The following is a 23435-nucleotide window of genomic DNA, read 5'->3' on the forward strand; positions in this document are numbered from 1 at the left end:
AAACCGTGACCACCCCTATATTTTTCTTATCTCTATCTTTTTGAAAACTATTAATGTCCCAGTTTAATACATTTTCCCCTATCTCATTCACAGTAGAACCCCATCAACCTCTCTCTGTATATACAATATGCCATTGCTGCAAGAGTCTATGATGCACGATCTTTGATAACCGTCCATCCAGAACATCATGGCAGCATCGGAGTGCCAATAATTATCCGAAATATCGACCCTCCCTCGCCCCTTGCGATTACAGACTAGAAACCACCACAACAAAGTGTGCATATTCGCCACAATGATCAACCACCCAATGACAGTGTCAATTATACAATGTATCCTACTTCCTACCTTTTCCGTTACTAACATACGTGGGGCGTCCCTAAATACGGCTATCCCTTTCCCCACTAACATTTGAAATGTAATTAAAAATGTATAATTAAGCTACCGCATCTGGGCCCAAATAAACATAGTTGTATAAAAAATAATAATAACGAATATGATAAAATAACAGAAAATTTAATAATGTTGCCAGTTTCGTGCCTTTTATTACCAAACGTCAAATTTGACATTACCAGTTACCTGAGCTACTGAGGGGTAGTCAGATTTGAGATAAAATTTTGGAATGCAAGTGTCTAGTCGTATGGTTGATTGAACCGAATACTTCGGAGGTGGCTAGAGAGCTATCTTTATAACGTAGGTGTGCCTGCTCCGTCGCCAAAACACCTTATCTGTGCTAGTCCCCCTGAAGTACTCCTATTAATCTTCTTGGATCAGCAAATCGTAATTATAGTTATGGTTTTTAATTTCATGAAAAAGGTTGACGGAATCCAAAAGGTTTTCCCCTTTAAAAAGCACTGGGCTGGAATTATGTTTGGTGATAAGTGACTGTCACCAGCCGGTGACTGCTAGGTGATCACCAGAAAATTTGCAATTATGTGAGGTGATCACTTTCAGTGTCACCGTTAAAAGTGACTAGGCTAACTTCGCTCACTTATTCCTTCTCACTTCTATGAAACGTCACTTGATTTGTTTGGTCTCATGATAATCAATTCAAGTACGTTCGAATTTGCCTAGCGAAAGTTAAACTCCGGGATCTTGGAAATCAAATCTTTCCTAGCGCGGATGGTAGGTATTCTCTTGTGCAACGTAATTATTCATTTTTACGCTTTCTACTAATCATTTTAGGATGCAAGCGGTGGCTTATGCAACCAAGAGCAACTACCGTGATAACGAAAAGTGCTATTAAAATAGCGATACTATCAACACGACGATCTCCTCACACTAACGGTTGTACTCGTACCGTATTACGTTTGAAAACGAAATTGCATGTACGGTGTAGCCGTATGGTACTGTAGTGCTCTGTTATTGCTGCCAATAATGCCAACCAATCCGGTGTCATTCATGAAGTGGATAGTCAGGTAAACTTATGGAATGATGGCCAGTTGAAATACTACGAAACTCGTACCACTCCGGTCTGATTAGTCGGTCTGAAAAATTGTGATAGTTAACTTCGGCTTACCACCGGTACTTAGAAGACAATCAGTCACGACGGCACATGCAGATTAATTGAATCCAACAACCTGAAAAACGGAACACACTAGCCGGATCCTGGAAATAGCAACCACCACCGGACAGCGGACTACAGTAATTCGAACGAATCTGCGGGTGGTACACCAAGTTATTCGGTTATATTCGGAAATGTTTTTCATGTCAAATATATTTTTCGATGATACGCAAGACGAAAACGAATTTCGAAAAATTCGTTGGTATAGGCGACATTTGAGGGATCGGTCTAACCCGCTCGACCTACCGGAGGAACAGTAAGTAGTGTTACATATTGTTTAAATTCCACGATACTAGCGCTACGTTTGCTATTTTAGCTTTTTACAGCGCTATCGCGTGAGCAAAGATGTTTTCGCATATTTACTACGTGAACTTAAATTCGAAGCTGGATACAAGTGCACGTTCATTCCACCTATTCTCCAACTTGCTATTACACTGCAGCTCTTAGGTGGAGGTGCGTACCAGTGGCAAGTGGGTACCGATTTCATATCTCCTATGGCCCAATGCACTGTAAGCAAAATTTCGGATGCAGTGTTTAAAAAAATGGAAGATTCACTTGCCGTCGCTGGATACAATTCAAATTTAGTGGTAGAACGCAGGAATATTTTATGGCAAACTACAACATTCCTGGTGGTAAGTCTTGTAATCTTGGAATAACAAAGTAAGTCAGGACCAATATTTTCTATGATATCATTACAGTGATTGGATGTATAGATGGAACACACATCACGTTTCTGCGTCCTCCACAAGACGAGTACATGTTCTTTAATAGGAAAGGCAAACACAGCATTAATGCAATGGTTGTACGTTTTTCGATAATTTAAATATTTGCCACAGTTACTCGATATATATATATATATATATATATATATATATATATATATATATATATATATATATATATATATATATATATATATATATATATATATATATATATATATATATATATATATATATATATATATATATATATATATATATATATATATATATATATATATATATATATATATATATATATATATATATATATATATATATATATATATATAGTATTTTTAATACCTGTTTTATCATCTAGATATGCAACGAGAAATACGAAATCCTAGCAATAAATGCTAAGTATGGTGGCTGTGCACACGATAGTTTTGTATGGCACCAGAGCAGAGAACATGATCTGTTGGAAACACAATACGATAGCGGCAGAAGAAACTTTTGGTTGCTAGGTTATGGTATGAATATTTTTGTGATTTTCTTTGAAATTCGATATTCAGAGCATATCTGAAATCTTGTAGAATTAGCATAAAAGTAACGGGTTTCGAATTGTTAAGGGGGCATAAAAATTTTCCCAACAATATCGATTTGTTTTTTTTACATATATAGGAATATTAACATTCCTAAATTTTTAAAACCGCCCCAACTAGGCTTCCCTCCTGAAGTTGGAAATATAAATACATTTTCGTTTAAACTCTAATCGCGTTTTTCTCGGAACCATATTTTAAAAGTCGGTACTATGGATATCTCGCTCGCCCCTTAAATGTATAGGGTTCGCTCAAACTTTGAAAACTTTCCGAGGCCTAAAGAGCCGAGTCTCATCAATCGACTCAGCTCGACAAATTGGGACAATGAATGTGTGAGTGTGTCGCAGGTTCGGAGGGATTTCTTTCGGTGCTGCTGCTTACGCGTGGTTTAAGTGAAAACGGTTCGGGTTAAACTGATGATTTTATTTTGTCGAAAGTTGGTTTTATCAAACTTAACTATTACATATGTGTGTGTGTTATTGTTCTCGAGAAGTTTGGAACGCTTGGAAAAACTTATTGTTTTGGAGAAGGCTTAGTTATTTGGAAAACATCTTACCACACAGCGGGTGCCACGGGTTGGACTGTAAAGTTAGTTTACAACTTACCCAACTCGGTCGCTGTAAACATTTTCCGTGTTAATTAAATTGAATTGGTCCGCGCTGTATCCGAATGATACGGCGGAAGTTTATGAATCGTATTTATGAGTGTTGCTCGCTCTGAATGCGTTGCATACTTGCTGGTTAGGAATAGTCTTTTGATTGTTCTATCGTAATTCCTAGATGTTACAAAGTATGGCTAGAATCATATGATGTAAGTTAGATGAAATAATTTGACGGTTATTTAAGTTGAAAGTATTTAACTGCTTTATTGCGATTTGATTTTATATTGACTATGACTCATGTTTTCTGTGTAGTAATCAGATGGATCACGTCTGAGGTTTTAAATGATGATGAGTATAGATGATTATTGATGGGGTTGCGTGGTGGCTTTTGCTTAACCGCCACAAGTTTGTGTTCGTATTGTATTGTTTTATGGGGCTTTAACTTCGATGTGTCATTCGCCCTTAAAAATTCGTGTTACATTTCAATTGTCTTAATTAAACTTTATTTTGTTGCCATGGTTGGCTAGGTGCGGATTGGACCAGTGGGTCGCGGGAGTGTGGCTGAAGGCCCGCGTGGGATTCCATTGAGTCCCATTGCTGGTGTTAATAAGGTGCTGATGGAAGATTGTCACGGCTTCGGGCAGCCTCCACATCCTGGGGAGTGTGGCGGAGGACCCATGATGTGGCTTGGTTAGTGTGTGTATATATGTATGTACACTAATGTCATGTAAATATCTCAGCAATGTTTGAAACTGGGCGGGCATAGCGTAGTTGGTAAATCGATTGCCTTTTACGCAGTTCACCTGGGCTCGATTCACAACCCTGCACATAGTGTTAGAGATTTTTCTCAAGACTTTTCTAACCCGCAAACAGAGACGAATGACCCTAAGGTTAAAACCTCAATAAACGAAATAAAAAATGGTTGAAACGATCTTAACGAAACTAGTTTCAAACGAACGGCCTAACGTAACAATTTGGAGCTATTATTTTTGTTTTTGGATATGGATACTTTCTGCGATATGTCAAAATACATGTTTTAGGCATAGAACTTTCAAACAAAGCAATTTAGTCACGTTATGTGCATATATGTACACTAGAGTGACACGAAAAAAATTATTCCTATCGGCCTATGCCTGAGTCGATTCCTAGTCCCACCAGGAGTATTTACTCCAAATTTGAAGCAAATCGGACAAGTCTAGCTACCGGACCAACATGCCTGAAGCTTGTATGGGATTTTTCGACAATTTACATGGCACTCTAATGTACACCATTATCATGTTTACAACGAATACCAGATTCGTTCGAAAGTGGTTTGTAATTCCGTTAACGATAGCAAAATCAATTGGGATTACTATTCGTTTGAATTTTGAATTCGAATGAATCTCGCATTCGTCGTAAAAAAGAATGAAGGTGATAATTAGGAAGCTTAAAAAATACTTTTGTAATAAGCTTGTCAAAATCCGTTCACAAACAACAGACAATAAACATTTTATATTTTCATTCTTCAGTTTTGTTATATAACAAAGTTTATTTAGGCCCAAATGCGGTAGCTTGACGAGGCCGATAATGCATTTTTAAGGTACATCTCACGTGTTAGTGGGGGAAGAGAAAGCCGTATTTAGGGGCGGCTTGCTTCCCTCTTATGTTAGTAAAGGAAAAATATAGGAAGTGGGACACATATTGTAAAATTTTGTAAAATTGACATTCTCGTTGGCTGGTTGATGATTGTGGGGGATATGCACACTTTATTGTAGTGGTTTCCATCCTGCAATCGCAGGGGCGAGAAGAAGCTCGATATTTCGGATGATTATTGGCTCTCCGATGCTGTCATGATGTTCTTGTGACGTGTGTCATGATGTTCTGGATGGACGGTTATCAAGAAAGGTATGCATCGTAGACTCGTGAAGCAATGCCATATTGTAGATACAGGGACAGGTTGACGAGGTTCTATTGTGAATGGGAGGGGAAAATGTATTAAACTTGTACATCAATAGTTTACAAAAAAATGTAGATAATAGAAAAAAAATTTAGGAGTATTCACGGCTTGCCAGGACGTCCCGGACTGGCACATAGGGTGATTTACCTCGGGCCCGAAGGGAATCTATTAGTTGGGACCTTGAAACACGGTACTCTGCGCAACAGCCAAACAACATGCTCGATGTCGTGATAGCCGTTCTCACAAACACAATGATTACTGTCAGCGAGCCCTATACGACGGAGATGCGCATCAAACGTGTAATCACAGAGAACAGACATACATGATCGAACAAATATATTTAAAAAATGTGTAAACATTTGAATTAAGATACGATAAACACTAGCGCCGCCACACCAACCTATCCCAACTAGCCGTCAAATCCATTCCGGAACCGGTTCGAAATCCTGAATGGATTCAGTATGGAATCTTGCTCAAAGAAAACAACCGATTCCGACTCTATCGGTTGATGCATTTGAGCTGGAATTCATGCTGGAAGTCCGATCCGATTCCGGAATAGTTTGACTGGGTAGAGGAATAACCGCTGTCAATTCTGTCGAACTCAGCCACAAAAAAACATGACGACGGTAGTGCACGTGGTTTGGATATCCAAACTACCTTCGAAACCGTTAGAGATTTTACACAAGTTGAATGCTGAAGATGGACGTCTGTTCTCTGTGGTGTAATGGTTGGACATGAGCCTTGACATCGTACGAATAAAGTCTCGGTTCACATCCAAGCCCTTTAACCAAGCATTCGTTGATACCTTCGGGATCATGGAATGTAGCCATCGTCCCAGATGTCCGTTGCTCCATGAAGTTTACCAACTTTCGAGCGTCCTCTGATGAGATGCTGAAAAAATCATTGAAGCAAATTGGTATTTCGTAAGTGTCGCCTTCTAATGCGCCCATCTTGGCTAAAGAGTCCGCCTTCTCATTGCCCGAAATAGAACAATGTGACGGGACCCAAACCAAGGTAATTTTGTAAGATTTTTCAGATATTCCCGTATTTGCCCCAGGAAATACGGTGAGTGCTTTCCAGGCTTCGCCGCACGGATGGCCTCAATGGAGCTGAGACTGTCCGAAACGATGAAGTAATGGTCTGCGGGTAGGGTGCCAATGATCCCGAGAGTATACTGAATGGCAGCTAATTCTGCGACGTAAATTGAAGCAGAATTATTGAATTTGAATGAGGCAGCAAGATTTTCGTTGAAGATACTGAAGCCTGTGGATCCTCCAAGAATTGATCCGTCAGTGTAGAACATTTTGCTGCAGTTGACTTGATAGTATTTATTATAGAAAATATTTGGGACCACTTGTGGGCGAATATGATCCGGGATTTTACAAATCTTTTCCTTCATTGATGTGTCGAAAAATACAGTTGGAGCAGAAGTTTCTAAGGGATGAGCACGGTTAATGTCATACGAAGATAAATTGATGTTCTGTGCCATGTAATTGAAGTACAAGGACATGAATCGGGTTTGATAATTAAGCTCGACAAGCCTTTTGAAATTTCCAATCACCAATGGATTCAAAATATCGCATCGAATGAGCAATCGATACGAGGTCCCAAAATCGATTTTTTAGTGGAGGGACGCCCGCCAGCACTTCTACACTCATCGTATGGGTCGAGAGCATGCAACCCAAGGCAATACGCAAACAGAGATTACTGGATTGTCCCTGATTTGATGAAATGTATGCTCACAATGGAGCGAAAGCAGAAACATCCGTACTCCATCACTGATAATATTGTTGTTTGGTACAGCCTGATTAGGTCTCCTGGGTGAGCACCCCACCATGTTCCGGTTATTGTACGGAGAAAGTTGATCCTTTGTTGGCACTTCTGCTTCAGATACCTTATGCGACATCCCCAGGTACCTTTAGAGTCGAACCAGACCCCGAGATATTTGAATATTGAAACCTGAGCAATAGTTTTATCCATCAACTGAAGCTGTAGTTTCGCTGGTTCACGCTTCCTAGAAAATACGACTAGCTCAGTTTTCTCTGTAGAGAACTCGATACCCAGCTGGAGAGCCCAAGCAGACAAATTGTCCAAGGTATTTTGCAGTGGTCCTTGCAAGTCGACGGCCTTGGGACCTGTAATAGAGACGACACCGTTATCTGAAAGCTGCCTTAGCGTGCAGGAATTGACAAGACATTCGTCGATGTCATTCACGTCAAAATTGTAGAGAAGAGGGCTTCGACATGAGCCCTGGGGAAGGCCCAAGTAGCTAAATCGTGATGTCGATAAATCACCATGCGAGAAATGCATTTGTTTTTCAGACAACAGGTTTAGCAAAAAGTGCTGGTGCAACTTCTCATAAAGTATGTTGATAGAAACTGAATCGAAAGCCCCCGTAATATCCAAGAATACTGATGCCATCTGCTCTTTGTTAGCATATGCCATTAGAATTTCTGTTGAGAGCAATGCAGGACAATCGTTCGTCCCTTTGCCTTTGCGGAAGCCAAATTGTGTATCTGACAGTAAGCCATTTGCTTCGACTCAATTGTCGAGGCGAAACAAAATCATTTTCTTGAATAACTTCCGGATACAGGATATCATTGCAATCGGTCGATACGAGTTGTGGTCGGAGGCAGGCTGATTTTTGGACGGCGATGACACTCACTTGTCTCCAATCACGTGGGATATTGTTACCCTCAAGAAACTTCAACAAGCATCTCTTGGCAGAGTCTGGTAGATTCTTCAACAAGTTGAATTTGATTCTGTCTAGCCCTGGAGTTTTATTGTTACATGATAAGAGAGCAAGTGAGAACTCCACCATCGAAAATGGTGTTCAAAAGTTCGCGGTATTGTAAAGCGACGCTGCGCGGTAGATTTTCTGTGCCGGGGCGGAATCCGGACAAACCTTCTTGGCGAAATCGAATATCCAACGGTTTGAATATTCTCGTTAGTACTGTTTCGGTCTCGCATACGTCGGGCCGTGCCCCAAAGAGTGCTCATCGATGTTTCTCTTGTTAACCCATCGACTCTGAGTTTCAGTCGTCCAAACACGGTGTCGTCTATGCAGGGACGGCCGAAAACTCGAAATCACAATTGCGCTACTAATGGGCAGTTGCATATCAGATGATGACGTTCCGTAGTCAGATTCACAAAGATCGAATGAAAATGACTCAGTGCGCTGAATAGTTACCAAGTGATAATTGAGTTTGCAGTGGCCGCTTAAAGCTCTGGTTAGCATTACGCAGTGAAGTTTTGAAAAATTTAGGTGATTTTTCGAAATCATTGGGTACGGTTGTTCTAGAAACGCCTTTGTTTGGCGACGCGTTTGAAGATTTCTCCAATAATTGCTATGCTCGGGCGAAGCCTACGACCGTATTTTTTCATTATCCAACTTGTCGAAATTGGTATGGTCTTAATTGCAGCGGAAATTTATAACTTTGCCGGACAAGGTCCGACAAGAACCAATTGTACCCCGCACATAATCACGAAAATTTCTGCTTGGAGTACCTAGAGAATTGGTACTAGCGCTGTACCCAAACAGAAGGTACGATTCACTCACTAATAGGTGGAAATCTCTATATTTATTCTTTTTCATGTACAAGGTATTTCTAATTGATTCGTAATCACCTAGTTTAGGTAGAGTGAATATACCCACTTCTAAGTTCGTGCACTTTTCTCGATGCCTAAGTAAATAGTACCTAAATTCCACAAAACTGCACATAATCACCAGTAGGTAATTTGAAACTACCTAAAATTAGCTAATTGGTAATCAAATCTGAGCGGATATTACCTAGAAATAGGTAAATATTATAGGGATTGGAACCTATTAGCAGGTAATTTGTACCCCTTTTTTGGGTACTACGCCACTACCAATTTTCTAGGTATATGCAGTTTACCGTGTAGACACCAGCACGTCCGTCCATCAGAGAACCGTCAGTGTAACAGACAATTCGCGTATGTTGTTGTCTCTCCATATAACCAGACAACCACTCCTCTCGAGAGGAAAACTTCACATGGAATATACTGTAAGAAAAACTGCATGTGAGTGTAATATCACTGGGAGCAGGAATATCTTCACCCCATGTAACCATTTGTGACCACATTCAACATGGATACTGTTCCAAAGCCCAGTAACCTGATATCTGTATGCATATGATAGTGCCTTTTATTTCAGATGTATGTGTAATGGTTTGATATTTAAAGGGCAGCAGTCGGAGTTGTGGTGAAAGCATCAGCTAACGCCACGAGGTCCATTCTTTGAAGATGATTTAGTTTTGACTGGACCGTCATCACCTTTCCTCTCTGCCACCACACTAGGCATCCATATGACAGTATTGGACGTACAAATGTCGTGTAAATTCAATACATGTATTTAGGTTTGAGATCCCAGGTCTTTCCAAAAGTTTGTCTGCACTACCCGAAGGCCATGCAAGAGGGAGCCCCAGATTTATGTCTGAGCTGTCTCAAATGATGTGATGAAATTTCCACTACAATATGGTACAACGCTTTTGAAATCATCAGAAGGAGATGATCCGTTATACGGTAGATATGCTAAACAATGTATATACTCTTTGTCTGTGTTAGCGACAGTGTAACTGTGCTTGCACAGATATCGCGAGTTGTGAGCTCCAAATGATACACGCGTCAATAGCGTTATTTGCAAGAATGCAAGCACGAGGGATTTCCCGTGGGTTTGTCATGCCTGCTTGTTGTAAGCAATGAAGGCAGTGCTAAGTAACTTTCCAATATAGAACTTTCCTTTATGGAAATACGGTTCTTGAACTAATGCTGTGGAAGCTCTACCTTCCTGCATAAATCGAGATAGATTCATAGTTGCTGTACGTTTATGCTGGAGATTGATTTGTGCCATTGTTGATCAGAAAACTGTACATTTCAATCATGTTTGGATGTTAACGCATGTAGCGAGCCATATCAGATTTAAATGGGACACGATCATTTGATTCCTACGATTTGCAAAGATAATAATGGTCCACTGTGTCAAAGGTTCGTATAACTTAGTAGGGGAAAAAGGGAAAATGCTCCGTGCGCGACTGGTATATTTTAGACTGTCCAGTCCTCGGCACGGAACTACACCTTGACTTAGGGACTCCTGCTTTCAGTCGCCTCCTACGACATGGGAGCAGGAACCCAGTGCCTCAATTATCGGCTGGGTACCACACGGCCTCTACACATTAAAATTTGATAATTATAATCGAAACCTAGCAAATAAAAATCCGGCAAAATATTGCCGATCATCGGTGAAACAATTTGGGTGTGCAGAGCGAATGTTCCGGTGCGTAATGCACCATAGGGACCATTCATAAATTACGTAACGCGAAAATTGCCCAAAATTGACTCCCCCTCCCCCCATGTAACAAATTGTCACAAATTTCTTTATCCCCCCGCTCCCCTATTACGTAACAAAATCTTCGAAATATTTTTTTTGTTCAGTAAAAACGTAACGACCTAGCTTACTCCCCCTCCCCCATATGTCACAACATGTCACAACTTCTCGTACCGCCTCTCCCCCCTAAACGCGTTACGTAATTTATGAATGATCCCATACCGGGGAGTTTTCCCGGCTCTACCTAGGCTCCGTTTGCCATTGAGCATATTTTAAACACCCTCAACAATTTTATCCATAGCACGGGGTCACATGACACTATGGAATTGGGGTTCCCTGTTTGGTGGGTTTTTACCACCAGAACAGGTAGCCTGTAGTGTAATTCTTAGCCGGGTGAAACAACCGAAACTACACGGCTTACCTAGTGGACTTCAATGACAAAATAATGTATAAGTTCACTTCAAAGTGAACATTTTTCCGGAATTGATGAATTTACCCCTTGGATTAAGCGTTGCGTTCAGCCGTGAGGTAGATGTTGAATAGTAAATGTATACACAGATCGCCAAGTAAACCACACTAGTGAGATAATAGTTTTTATCATATTATACTCGTAGCATAACCGAGAACAACAATATTTTTAAATCCCAAAATTCTAGTGAAAATTTCACTTCTTTTGCAAGATTTAGATTATACTAGTCATGGCGCAAAACTTACCAGTTTTATTCCTTGTAATAAGGATGTAAGGAATTAAAATATTGCATAATATATAAAAATAATGTGACTGATTATTGATTATAACTGTCTGTATCAGTGTCTGTTTGAGTGTCTGTGTTTTGTCTATTAGTCAACACTATACTAACATTTTTTATAGGGGACAGTGGATATAAATTGGAACCGTACGTAATAACTCCGTATAGGATATCACCTGACAATTCGCCGGAAGCGAAATTTAATGAGATACACTCAAAGGCTCGCAGTGTTGTGGAACGGTGCATCGGTGTTTGGAAAAGTATATATTGTAGCGTAGTTATATTTGTTATTTACTTTTACTCTATTTTCCAGCACGTTGGCGTATTATACTAGAAGAGAGAAAATGTCGTTACTTACCTTCAAAAGTGGCTAGATTGATATACGTAACGGCAGCATTGCACAATATATGCTGCCATTTTAAGGTTCCTTTAAACGAAAGAATTTCTGTTGATACAGATGGTATAGATGAGACTATAAGATTCAGTAACGAAACATCCACTGCTACCACGAATCGAGATAGGATTAGAGATGCATTATAAATGTGATTAATATTAGGGAAAAAAGAGGCGAAATAAATACTCTATAAATAATAATAGTGTTTTGAAAATTTGAATTTATTGAGACCATTTTCGGTACATTCATACATACACACAAATTCAGCCCACGTACACAATCACATCACGTTTTTTCAAATCGTTTGTCTATTCGATTAGTTTGGTTGTCCTTTTCTTCAATCTTATACTAATCCGTTTTGTTTTCCCTTCATTTACAAATTTATTCTTTTCTAAGCATTTCATGTTCAAACATCTTGCTGAACATGCTCTTCTCTTCTACAACCGACGTATTTTAATAACCATGGGATACAATACTGCTGGGATTGCTAAAGTTAAACAAATCATATATTTCGTTGTTTGCTGTTTTATAATGCAGGTGACATTTATTCTTCAAACGCAACCAAACTAATAAGCTATAATTAGAAAATTGCAATGTTCTTCACTGACACACACACTTGATCCACACATACTCAACCCACACACACACACACACACACACACACACACACACACACACACACACACACACACACATTCATCTCACAGTCACACACATTCATCTCATAGAAACACACGTTCATTTCACAGACACACATTCATCTCACACACACTCATCTCAGACATACAAACATTAGCACGTACGTATTCATTCATCTTCTCTACTTAGTTTTAATTTTTTCAATTCGTTCGTAGTTTGTAATACTTCTATGTTCAATTTTTGGAGCTCCAATTGCTCTTTTTTCAATACGCTTTTCTGAAAGCCACTTTCTTCTAGCATTTTTAATTTCTTTTTTCTGTAATCTTTTTTCTCCTTGTACTCTTCTTGTTTTAGTTCTACTAGTTTTCTGAAATCGTGTTTTAGTGATCGCAAGTGCATAGACACGTCCGCTTGAGAACTACTTATCTTTTGTAAGGTTTCACTGCAGGTGTCCAGAAATTGTTGACTTATTTCTACTTGTTTTTCTAACAACTGCACATTCTTTTTCTCTTTTGGCGCGTGTGGTCTGGTGGTCAAGCTCGGACCTGCTGTCTGATGGTCAAAAACAGATTCCATTAAGTAATCGTCAGTTGGAATATTCTCGACGCTGCGATCATCTTCCTCCTCCATGTCGCTATTGAAACCGTAGGAAGCAACACCCGGAATACCAGTAACGGTAGCTTCCAGCCCACATGCTTCGATTATCGATTCATCGGCGAATGTTAACTCTTTCCCAGAATACGGTCCACCTCCTGTTTTCTTGAGAGATTTTTTATTCGAAGACAATTTTGTCTTCGTTTTGTATTTTCGTGTAGTCCAGACCTAAAAAGAAATAATGTAAAAAAAGAGTTATATTGAAATAACCATATTACCAAACAAAGACGCATACATAAAGTCAAAAACAACGTACCCGCTTCCATTCGGCCACCGTTTTAACAGGTGGGCCAACGGCGTTGAGCTTCGTTTTGAGTTCCACCCACAGCTTGTTGCATTTATCTTTGCCATTTTCGGTTTTCATGAAAGATCCTCTTGCAAGTTCCTTGTGCTTGTTCATGAATTCGTCCAGCAAAGATAACTGCATCTGCGTTGCATTGCCACTAGGAATAGAATTTAAGGAAGAACAGAAATAAAAATTTTGTAATATTTTTGTGATAATTATCACAACTAAAAGAGAATTTTATGCATTGATTTATAATATTTGTTAAATGAACTCACCGTTTTGCTTCTCCCATTTTTGACGACACAACTCCAACTTCTTTGTTTCCTAATGCAAATGGCTTTTATACTTCAAGCAAGACTCACGTGCAAAACATAACATTCGAAACATTGCCTTTTTTCTTAAACTGCGACCGTTTTTGTTAAAAAAAAAATTACAAATAGCGCGAGAGAAAAAAAAGTGATAGCTTTCTTATTGTCACTGCTATTTTGACAGAAGGTGATCACTTCTCAGTGATTGTCACCGTACGGAATTCCAACATCGTGTTGGTGATGTTAGCCCTCACAAAAAGTGACCGACAGGGGTGATTGTCACCTTACATAATTCCGAAAAATGATAAGTGATAGTCATTAGGTGATAATCACCGTACGTAATGCCAGCCCTGTTTTTGAGCGACTTAGTGGAATGTTATATTAAACACATTTTTTATAATTTCTCCCGTTTATTTTCACTATTTAAAATAGTGAATTTAACGGGAGAAATCATGAAAAAAGTGTTTAATCAAATAGTTTTTCTTGGCATTATCAAATCAGGCCAAGGTATATCTCACTTAAATTACCAAATCGACAAAAAATGTTGACGTTTTTGGGTACTATTAAAACGAAAAAAAATCAAGACGAAAAACTTGACACCCGATATTTTTTCACCCATTTTTTACCGCAGCTTACTGCGATCTCCAAACTATAAACCAACTTTTTCAATATGAATAAATTCATTTGGTTTCTTTGTTATTATTGGTTGTTATGCATTCTTACCTTTCCATTTCCATAATAAATTAACCTTAACACTGGAATTTATCACTTATTTGTCAGTATTCCTTTGTGTATCTACCCCCCCCCCCCCCCAATATCATCACGAAGCATTTAGCTCTTCTTGTCTCTTCTAGTTTTAACTATTATATTATATAATCTCGTTGAAAATGCCCAACTCTACTACCCACAAAAAATAACTATAATTACGAATCTTTACAAAATTCAATCATGTCCTCTAGTTATTCCTAGTTTTAAGTTAGTCGTAAAAAATTGTCCCCCTTAGTTAAACATTATTTGCTCCAATTATCTCACTGATAAAAATGTCAAACCATATTGCCACAAAAACTAAATGACCGAAAATAATATTATCCCCTTGTGTAGATATATAAGATAGCTATAAAATCGCATTAGTTTCATTTTAAAAAAAATCAATATGTAATCCCCTAGTTTTAAGCAATTTAAAATGTAAAACAAAACAAAATTGGCACCTTTAAGCTAACGCAACGTGCCTTATCAAATAAACGATTTGAATAAAAAAAAAAAAATTCCTTTGTGTATTTCGTTTTTTTCCTTGATCTTAAGATTTTAGTCATCTAGTCTCTCTTCTCTGTTCTTCATGAATTCTGCTACTGTAGATCATACAACTTCCTTTTAGATTTCCTTGCTTAGATTTCACTTTCTGCTTTCTTTTTCTCATTATTTTTACTTTGCCTTGTGTTATTTCTATTTTTCAGTGTATTAAGCAGGTCCTGGAGTTCGTGTACTTATATTTCTTTAGCTTTGGTTATATATTTCTTTGCATTTATTCAGTGTTTCCGCTTCTTCAAGGATGAAAAAAATACTGAAATGATGAAGAGAGAGATGTATAAGTGAAGTGAATGGACACTCAACATGGTTCAACAGATATTGAACGGGAACATGGTTAGGCAGCTTTTGTGATATGTTCGCCAACTTGGACATTATTTAAGGCTTTTAACTATGTTATACAGTCATCGAGTAAACCAGAAACATATCGTGCATGTTTCTAATCCGTAGTCTTCGGTTGATCATTGCCAGTGATTCTCATCGGCTCAGGCACCTTTCACAAACGAATCTGGCACAACGCGCCCATTCCCCTCACTGAGCCAAAGGGCAGTTATTATACATACAAGCTCAATTTTAAACAAATAGAGGTATTTTTCGTTACAGATAGCCTTCAAAGATGGATGAGAAAACTGTTATCAGAAAAGATTTATTTTCAATTTTAGCTATTTTAGTGAGATGTTTAATTGATAACGTGATAACCCCCTGCGCCGTGCAATTAATATAATGCATTTCTTTTCTCTCAAGAGCTGCGATGAAATCACGCTGTGGAAGCAAATCCCATTAGAAGTTTACTCGTAATTACCATCTTGTATGCTATCCACACCGAAAAGTTAGAACCATTATGTCTGAATTTTAGTCTAATTGAACCTCGTGCTACGCCGCGGTAATGAATTTCGCCTTCATCAGAAGATGGAGAAGTACTCCTGATCGTCTTGGTCGTCCTATCGGCGAAAAAAAACGATAAAAAGTTAGAAGTTGGTTGAATCAAAATAAACAAATTAAATCACAGAGAATAGGCGCCAATATCGTGCATTTAAGTTGTGTAAACATTTGCGGTATATTCATCCCGGTAAAAAATATATTTTATGATATTGACCTCTATTTTTGGGATGTACTGGTATAACAGTGCTAGTGTTTTAACGGGCAATCGTTCAAATATTTATACAATTATTATATACGAACACGGAAGTCTCCTATCTGTGATTAGACTGTGATATGTGCGGTTCCCAAAAATACGTGCAGGTGCAGGCTCAATTCTACCAACACGCACTCCGGCGTATCGAAAGTAGTTCCAATTAGCTACCGAGCTCGTGCGGAAACAAAGTTATTTAATTTCCAGTTCCTCATCGTAACTCTGACAAATTAAATTAGCTGCCGAAGCACCCTTTCACTCCCCCTCAAAAGGTTTCTCGTTAGGAGTCACGACGGCAGCAGTAATTTTCATTTGGCATTTCGGATACTAGTGGTACGATTTGCGAGTTCCTAGGGGACGGGATTGTTGCTCATCTCAGATGCAAATTGCTAGCTAATGCAACATGCTAAATTGGCTTCAAGAACAGAGTGAAGCGTGCCAAACAAATTGAAGATAGGTAGTTAGAATTGCCACATCCCAAAGTAAAAGAAGCGATTCAACTCAATCACTCAATGTATAGTTGAGAACATATCTTTATAGGCATTTCCATCGAATAATACAGAACGACACTGTCTCAGCATACTGTATATAGTTAGCTCTACGGGGTCACGCTAAACGGGATACTCTACTATGCTATATTTACTACTCTAGTCTGACTGCGTCCATTCGTTTGTCCAAGAAGTTGTAGGCTGGTGTGAAGTTGAGAAAATGACCGTCACTCGACGAGAAGCCTCCATTCGTTAGTGATCCGTCATCATTAAGAAGACCTATTCATGTCTTTCCGAGGCGCTTCCCGTACCAGCTGGGAAGAGAGATGGGACCAGGAAAGGGATTAGTACAATGGTGCTCGTTAAAATTTTAATAAGCGTAATTTTTTTTCGGCTTCAGTTGGATTTTCATTCGCCGGACTTTTATATTAGGTCTTTTCTGATGGTCAGGCAAAACCGGAATGACAAAACTCAGCGACAGATTGTTTGATGATCCTTTTCCATCACATCAAACCACTAATTTATATGCATTTAAAATTGCATTCATTAGAATATTTGCGATTTTTTAGTCCTGAAATGATAAAACAAGTCGAAGAGACTCCCCGTTAGTTGTAACCTTTATTTGATATAACTATTTCTAGCTATATATAATACCATATAATTATAAAGCACATAAATATTATTCCAACATTTGAATGCTGGAAAAAAGCATTCATACCGAAAACGAAGGACAGAATGCGAGTTCACACCATCATTGACAGTGTTCCTTGAGAAAGACCACCAAAAATGGCCGAAACGTCGGACAATTCAAAAACATTTCACTTGAAATACATCTACTAAACTGAGTAAGCCAAAATACAAATTTTAATAAATTTAATCACACCAGCAACTCCACATTTCTCGTTTGACCGTTTCCATTTATACTAACCGTTCAGTTCTAGGAACCATGTCAATGTGACAAGCGAAACTAATTATATTAGCAGCTGTCATGATATCGTTCAGTTGCTGATAACGAAACGCCACAGAACACCAAAACGGATGGAAGACACCACATACATACCCAGCCCAGCGGGTAACTAGATAAAATTGATTAATCTCCTAGCACTTTAAGAAACAATGAAATCAGGGAAAGTGGGTATGACGGGAGAGCGAACACCGCCTTCGGTACTCAGTACGAAACGACGCGACACTCGAGTGTTGTATTGTTTGATCCTTCACACGCGTGCTTGCTAGAGATGAGCACATGTGGTGCGGTTGCGGTTCGCTATCTTAGTTGGCTATGAAGTTCCTCCCATTCACGCATTCATGATTTCACTGGAAATAAAGTTCTTGTTCCAACTGTCACCGCATCTTCTGTCAGGGTGAGACACATTGAGCTACTGTGATATTGCTTCTATACATTAGTATACCGATGCTGCTAGACTAACATCTTGTGTTTCCACGGCGACAAACACACTCGGGAACTGTGTCATACTAACGCGTCGTATGTAGTTTACCATAGTAAGTGCCAACAAACACGTGTTACATCCACATCCTTTTGTTGGCACGGGGAGTCAAAAGTGAAAAATTAAATCTAACAATGTGGGATTTGAGTTGATGGTTGGGGGATTTTTGTACATCAAAACCATCCGGAGAAAATTTAACCGTACAAAACCTTGTTGCAACAAAATGCTATACCGTCGGTAAACTCGTACATTACAACAACTTTAACCTTCGTGGGAATATTTTGACTTCGAGCTTGGGTAACGTACGTCAGATTATTTACGTTCGGAAGTTTGGATCAATCAGGGCAACATACACCGCCGTAGGCGAGGTCAGCTTACGAGCAAGGAGAGAAATCCACACAGGATCACATGACAGATAAGTGGCAGGTTGGAAAACTGAGGGTCGATTGCCGTCTGTGTGTGTGTGTGGTAGCGGTAAACAAACCTAACCGAAAACGAAGTAATTTATTAAAAATCCCTCCGGTAGTGGGGATTCGGTGTTTCGGGAAAATGTTTTACCCTTGTCTGGAGGGACCGAGCTCTGACTGGTGCTGATGAATGGACTAGCCTAGAAACTAGGTGTGATGGATGACAGGTGTTTTTCGTATTGTTTTCTGGAAGGTTGCAGAGGTTCGTGGTTTTGTTTGTGAAAGCACATGGAATTAGCATTAGTATTAAGCACAGGCTACCCAGGTTTGGTGGTACAGTGGATAAAGTTGCACGTTGTTTTCTTTAACTTTATACGAAGCAACTGTTTATCCACCCAAGGCGGCACTCTACACCACATATTAGTTTTGACGTACATCAATAGCTACAGCTCAGTGCAAAGGTGCCTCTTTCTCTAATATTTCCAATGTCAATCAACCATTTTTCCTCAAATCAAGCTGCATTTTGTATTTCTTCTCTCGATATTTGGTTTTGTTATCAATAAACTATTCACAACAAAGAACAATTATAGACCTATTTATTGGGTGAGTGTGTTTGTTTTAATTTTGTTTTCAATTGTTACATCACTCAGCTGAATTTTGTTTGAGAGGAAGTATTCACATTGCAAAATAGACGCGTGCTTTGTGCCGATTTCAGTTTTCATTTTTTTTATCTGCGTAGTCCAAGATAGAGTTCAGAAATTTGATTAGCTCTGTTAGCCGCATCCACGGCTGGACACGGATCGGTGTCATCTTTGTGTTTTTTTTTCTTGCTGCTAGTCTACAGTAAGTCAATTTGATTAGTAACAATTATTAGCGGTATCTGGTATCTTCTGGATTGTTCGCGGTGACATTCGTGTGAGCATAAGATGAAATTTGTTGCTGTTTTGATTTATTAAATGTTTTTGTTTTCTTCTATAAATAAATTATTTGCTTCTTTAGTATCATCTTTAATCTGTCCGTTAGTTGCTATCATGTGCATTTTTCCTCCGTTTACTACACATACCATTCACTAGATTCATTTTACAGTAGACCTAATTTTTGGTTTTGTTTCGCTACTAGTAGTTTGCTCACGTACACCATGACGCTCTGGTAAATAAACAATAATCAGTCTTATTTTCGCATAATCATAGTATGAGTGTGTGTGTACGAAAGTGTCGATTTTTTGTTTCAGGATTTTAGTTATTTGTTTGTCATTTGGAATGCTTAAAACTTAACATCTAAACACAGCAGTAGCACTATACTGATAACTATTATCAGTGCCTTTCTTACTACATGCTACACTTTAGTTCAGGGAAATTGCTTCTAACGCTAAACGATTGGCTATTTCCGACCATTCTTTAAATCACATTCAAATTTGGAATTCGATTTGGACCTATTTAGTCGCTAAGGATATGTGGATTTCACTTTCTCGTCGGGGAAGGGGATTACATTCCATCACGTTTTTGCTATATAAAGAACGATTTGCTACGGTTATTATTTGTGCTCGGAACATATTCCGAAGTAAACACCGTTGATGTAACTGAACGATAACCCTGTCAAACATTCATCTGGAACGAAGATATCGGATCCGAATAAGCTAAACGTTAAGCTTCAGCGGGGTTTTAATCGTCAAATGAACATGCCGGTAGGCAGTGTTGCCAGATGCTCTCCGTGCACGAAGAAACCAGGTTTGACAATTGAATGTTTGAGTTAAAGTATACTATAGGTCAAACGCGTTGCTTCGCAATATAGTCACTGGTAACACTGATTTCCGGCCTACTGTGATCGGATTTTGATTTGATTTGTTTTTTCTTTCTTCATTCGAACATCAACAACAGCGAAAACATCAATCTCATTTTGAGCTTATTTGCCCGAACCGCACACCGCTTTGGTGGTTCGTTATGGTTTTCACTGCAGCTACGCTAATTCCGATAGAGGAGGGATTTCATTCTATTCTGCCATTTCATGATAGTTTATTTCCTATTTGAGCGCAGATTTCGATGATAAAAAAATATTGAACTATTTACAAGTTTCGTATTTGGTCTGGTTGTAGATAGGTAATACTTCTATAATGGAAGGGCTTTGGTTTGGTGTTGAATTGGATGGGAAATAGTTTGCATTGAGGGGTTACCTACTTAAATAGATTCCTAACTATTTGCTACATAGTTGACTGGTTACATTACTTTGGTTTCCTTTCTCCTCAACCACTTGACTAGCCTAGTTACTTTGATTGCTTTTCGGTTTTGGTATCGTGACTATCTTTGTTTTACGTATTTCATTGACTTGTGCATAACATTTTAGATAACTCAAGGCGAAGGTGAGATTGCGGGTTAGCGACTAACCGAACTGTTCGCCAGTGTTGAATCGATGACGGTGAAAACAAAAATACACATAATTAGATTTTGAACAATATTTTCCATTTTTATGTAGTGTCATAAAAAGCGTCTACAATAAAACAAGAGAAATGACTGGAAACGAAACTCGATATCCTCTGGAGTTGAGCCGAAATATCAAACGCTTGAACTCGGATCCTGATCTTTAGTTAATGATGACGACAAGTTAGGTATTCACTTGGGAACAAACAACGCTATTACACCGCCCAGCCGCCTTCTCGTTTAGTGGCTGATGTTTAGTGTTAACCTGACAGCAGTTTCTGTTGATTTGCAGCAACTATGGCGAAAACAGTCAAGCAACTACGCTCGATACTTTGTTCGTACTGCCAGCTTCAACCTAGCAAGACTACAAGTAGATGCCATATACACTGACTTTTTGGCAGCCTTCGCAAGACAAACCACCAGATAACCGTTTTTTAAACTAGCCAGGCTTGGACACTGCACGACCGCTCCATGTGCTGCCAGCTCTGGGGTTCCTCAGGGTAGTCATCTTGGACCTTTCATATTCTTACTCTACATTAACGACTTAAATCTCTCGGTAAAATGTATGAAACTATAGTTTGCCGCGGCTTTAAACTTTTCCAACCTGGAAAAAAACTCAGTTGGATATATTCATAAAATGTCTTGTCATGTTAACAGGATGCAACTAAATGCTTCTAGAGTCTCATACATCTCTTTCAGCCGCAAACACCAATGATCCAATTCGACTACAATATTTCACAGACTGTTCTTCAATGTGAATCATTCTTGAACCACTTGCAACTTCTGCTAGATTCAAAATTGGATTTTAATGTCAAAAATTTCAAACGAAATGGGTGGGGGTCTAAGATTAAATTAGTTAGAGAGTTTGCGTTTCGACTTCGTCTCATCAGAATCCGAAACTAACTTAGTTAACGGGGCCTAAGCTAGCGCTAGTCCGATAAATAAAAATAAACGTTTTACCGAAGAAGCGAAAAAGTTTATTGGAATTTTGGAGGGTCAAAAATTATCTACATCCATATTCCATACTATAACCCACGTAGGTTGCTACAATGTGGCGTACTTTGTTCGAATTTTAATAGTTGCAAAAATCGGCCCATCATACAACTCGAAGCGAATTTCCAATGTTTGTTTCAATTGCAGTTCATTACCGAACCAAAAGCTTCAAGCATTCCACGAACCATAAACGGTAAACGGTTTAATTGCGCAAGATTGGTTTGACCCGGGGCTGGACCTACGTGTGCAAACGCTGCTGTACCGTGAGGTTGTTGGTAGCCCTTTTGTGGTCGGCTCTTTTGAATAAAAAGTTCTCTTTGATCGACTCATCCTTGAATTTCCCATTTTTTCGAGCCTTTATTACTCTTGCGATTCCAACATTCAAATTATATTACCAATGTAATTAACTGTTCTGGATAGTCACAAAAGTACACATCGAAAAATGGATTTTATCGGTGACCTCATTTCAAACATGATACATTTTCATAAAATGTAACTTGTTCATTCAGCCATGCGCTGTTCTTGATGATGAACAGGTTTTTTAAGCAGCCAACATATAGTGGGCCTGACCCATGCTTTTACACTGGGTTGTTTTAGCTTTTACAAGGGCAGATGTTAGCGAGGAATAAAAATGGCCGCTTAGCAAGATCCTGGTCAATTCAAAAGATTTTTCAAAGTGTAGACTCGCGTGATGTTACCATTTTTATGCAACGTTAGCAATGTGATAAGCTATTCTATTACGTGAAACCCTGCATGTTGATTTGAGCCTCAATACTTCTCAATTAGCTGTATTGTTTCATTCCATTTTAAAGCTACCGTATTTGTATTGCCACTTGCTTGCGTGATTGTGCATTAATCACCGGTTGCTTTTTTATGGGTCGTAGATAATTACTCGAGGGTACGACTGTAAACATTAACTTTGTGTTTGTGGTCATTTCCGCAGCTAATAATCACAAAACGAAACTTTCTCCGCAAGAACAACAACACAAATTGGATGGTTCTGTAGCGCTGACTTTAGTGTTGGTTGCCATATGGAATGCTGACAAGCAGCATGCTAGCTCCAGCAGATAACAACCGGCACTAATGTAGACGGGGCATTCAGAAACATAGCATACTCCAGTCAATGAAACTATTCAATACAGAGCCTAAGGCTCTAATTTCGATATTCTAGGAAGCGATAAGAACAAGAGAGGAGCTAAAATGCTCCTGTTTCCAGAAACTGTTTATGTAATCGTAAAGTCTATTTCCCTCTACCGTGTAGTATCCCGTTGCTTCGACATGTATTCCCTAGAGGGACCAGGAGAAAATTTACCCCACCGTCCTACCCTTCAGTCGGTTTCAATCCCCACTACAAGTATCTAGTTTAATTTTGACTTTAATTTGTTTTCAGTATTTATTTGGTTGTACAGTTCTGCGTCTTTTAGAAACCATATTATCTTTCCTCTCTCCTTGAGTTGCGATCATTCCATTGTTCTA

At 38.9% G+C, this 23435-nt stretch overlaps 2 protein-coding genes across 2 annotated transcripts; one reads left to right on the top strand and one right to left on the bottom strand.

Moving 5' to 3' along the window:
- The first annotated feature begins 1254 nt into the window (after nucleotides 1-1254).
- Nucleotides 1255-12187, top strand: LOC131693674 (putative nuclease HARBI1). Its single transcript, XM_058981716.1, has 7 exons — nucleotides 1255-1817; nucleotides 1878-2024; nucleotides 2111-2193; nucleotides 2260-2363; nucleotides 2645-2789; nucleotides 11617-11754; nucleotides 11808-12187. Exons 1-7 carry the CDS (start codon nucleotides 1696-1698, stop codon nucleotides 12032-12034), a joined length of 966 nt encoding a protein of 321 aa, XP_058837699.1. The 5' UTR covers nucleotides 1255-1695; the 3' UTR covers nucleotides 12035-12187.
- A 353-nt stretch (nucleotides 12188-12540) lies between these two features.
- On the bottom strand, nucleotides 12541-14104 carry LOC131676981 (uncharacterized). The gene is made up of 3 exons (XM_058956446.1): nucleotides 13743-14104; nucleotides 13438-13624; nucleotides 12541-13349 (listed from the first exon to the last, which is right to left on the bottom strand). The coding sequence occupies exons 1-3, from the start codon at nucleotides 13757-13759 to the stop codon at nucleotides 12696-12698; spliced, it is 858 nt and encodes a 285-aa protein (XP_058812429.1). The 5' UTR covers nucleotides 13760-14104; the 3' UTR covers nucleotides 12541-12695.
- Nucleotides 14105-23435: the final 9331 nt, after the last annotated feature.

This window comes from Topomyia yanbarensis, chromosome 1 (genome assembly GCF_030247195.1).
Source record: "Topomyia yanbarensis strain Yona2022 chromosome 1, ASM3024719v1, whole genome shotgun sequence".
NCBI lineage: Eukaryota > Metazoa > Arthropoda > Insecta > Diptera > Culicidae > Topomyia > Topomyia yanbarensis.

Coding starts and splice junctions, on each gene's coding strand:
- LOC131693674 (XM_058981716.1), top strand. CDS start 1,696: ATGTTTTTCATGTCAAATATATTTTTCGATGATACGCAAGACGAAAAC. Junction 2,194..2,259: donor AAACTACAACATTCCTGGTG/GTAAGTCTTGTA, acceptor ATATCATTACAG/TGATTGGATGTATAGATGGA. Junction 2,364..2,644: donor ACAGCATTAATGCAATGGTT/GTACGTTTTTCG, acceptor TTTATCATCTAG/ATATGCAACGAGAAATACGA.
- LOC131676981 (XM_058956446.1), bottom strand. Junction 13,350..13,437: donor CGGTGGCCGAATGGAAGCGG/GTACGTTGTTTT, acceptor ATTTCTTTTTAG/GTCTGGACTACACGAAAATA.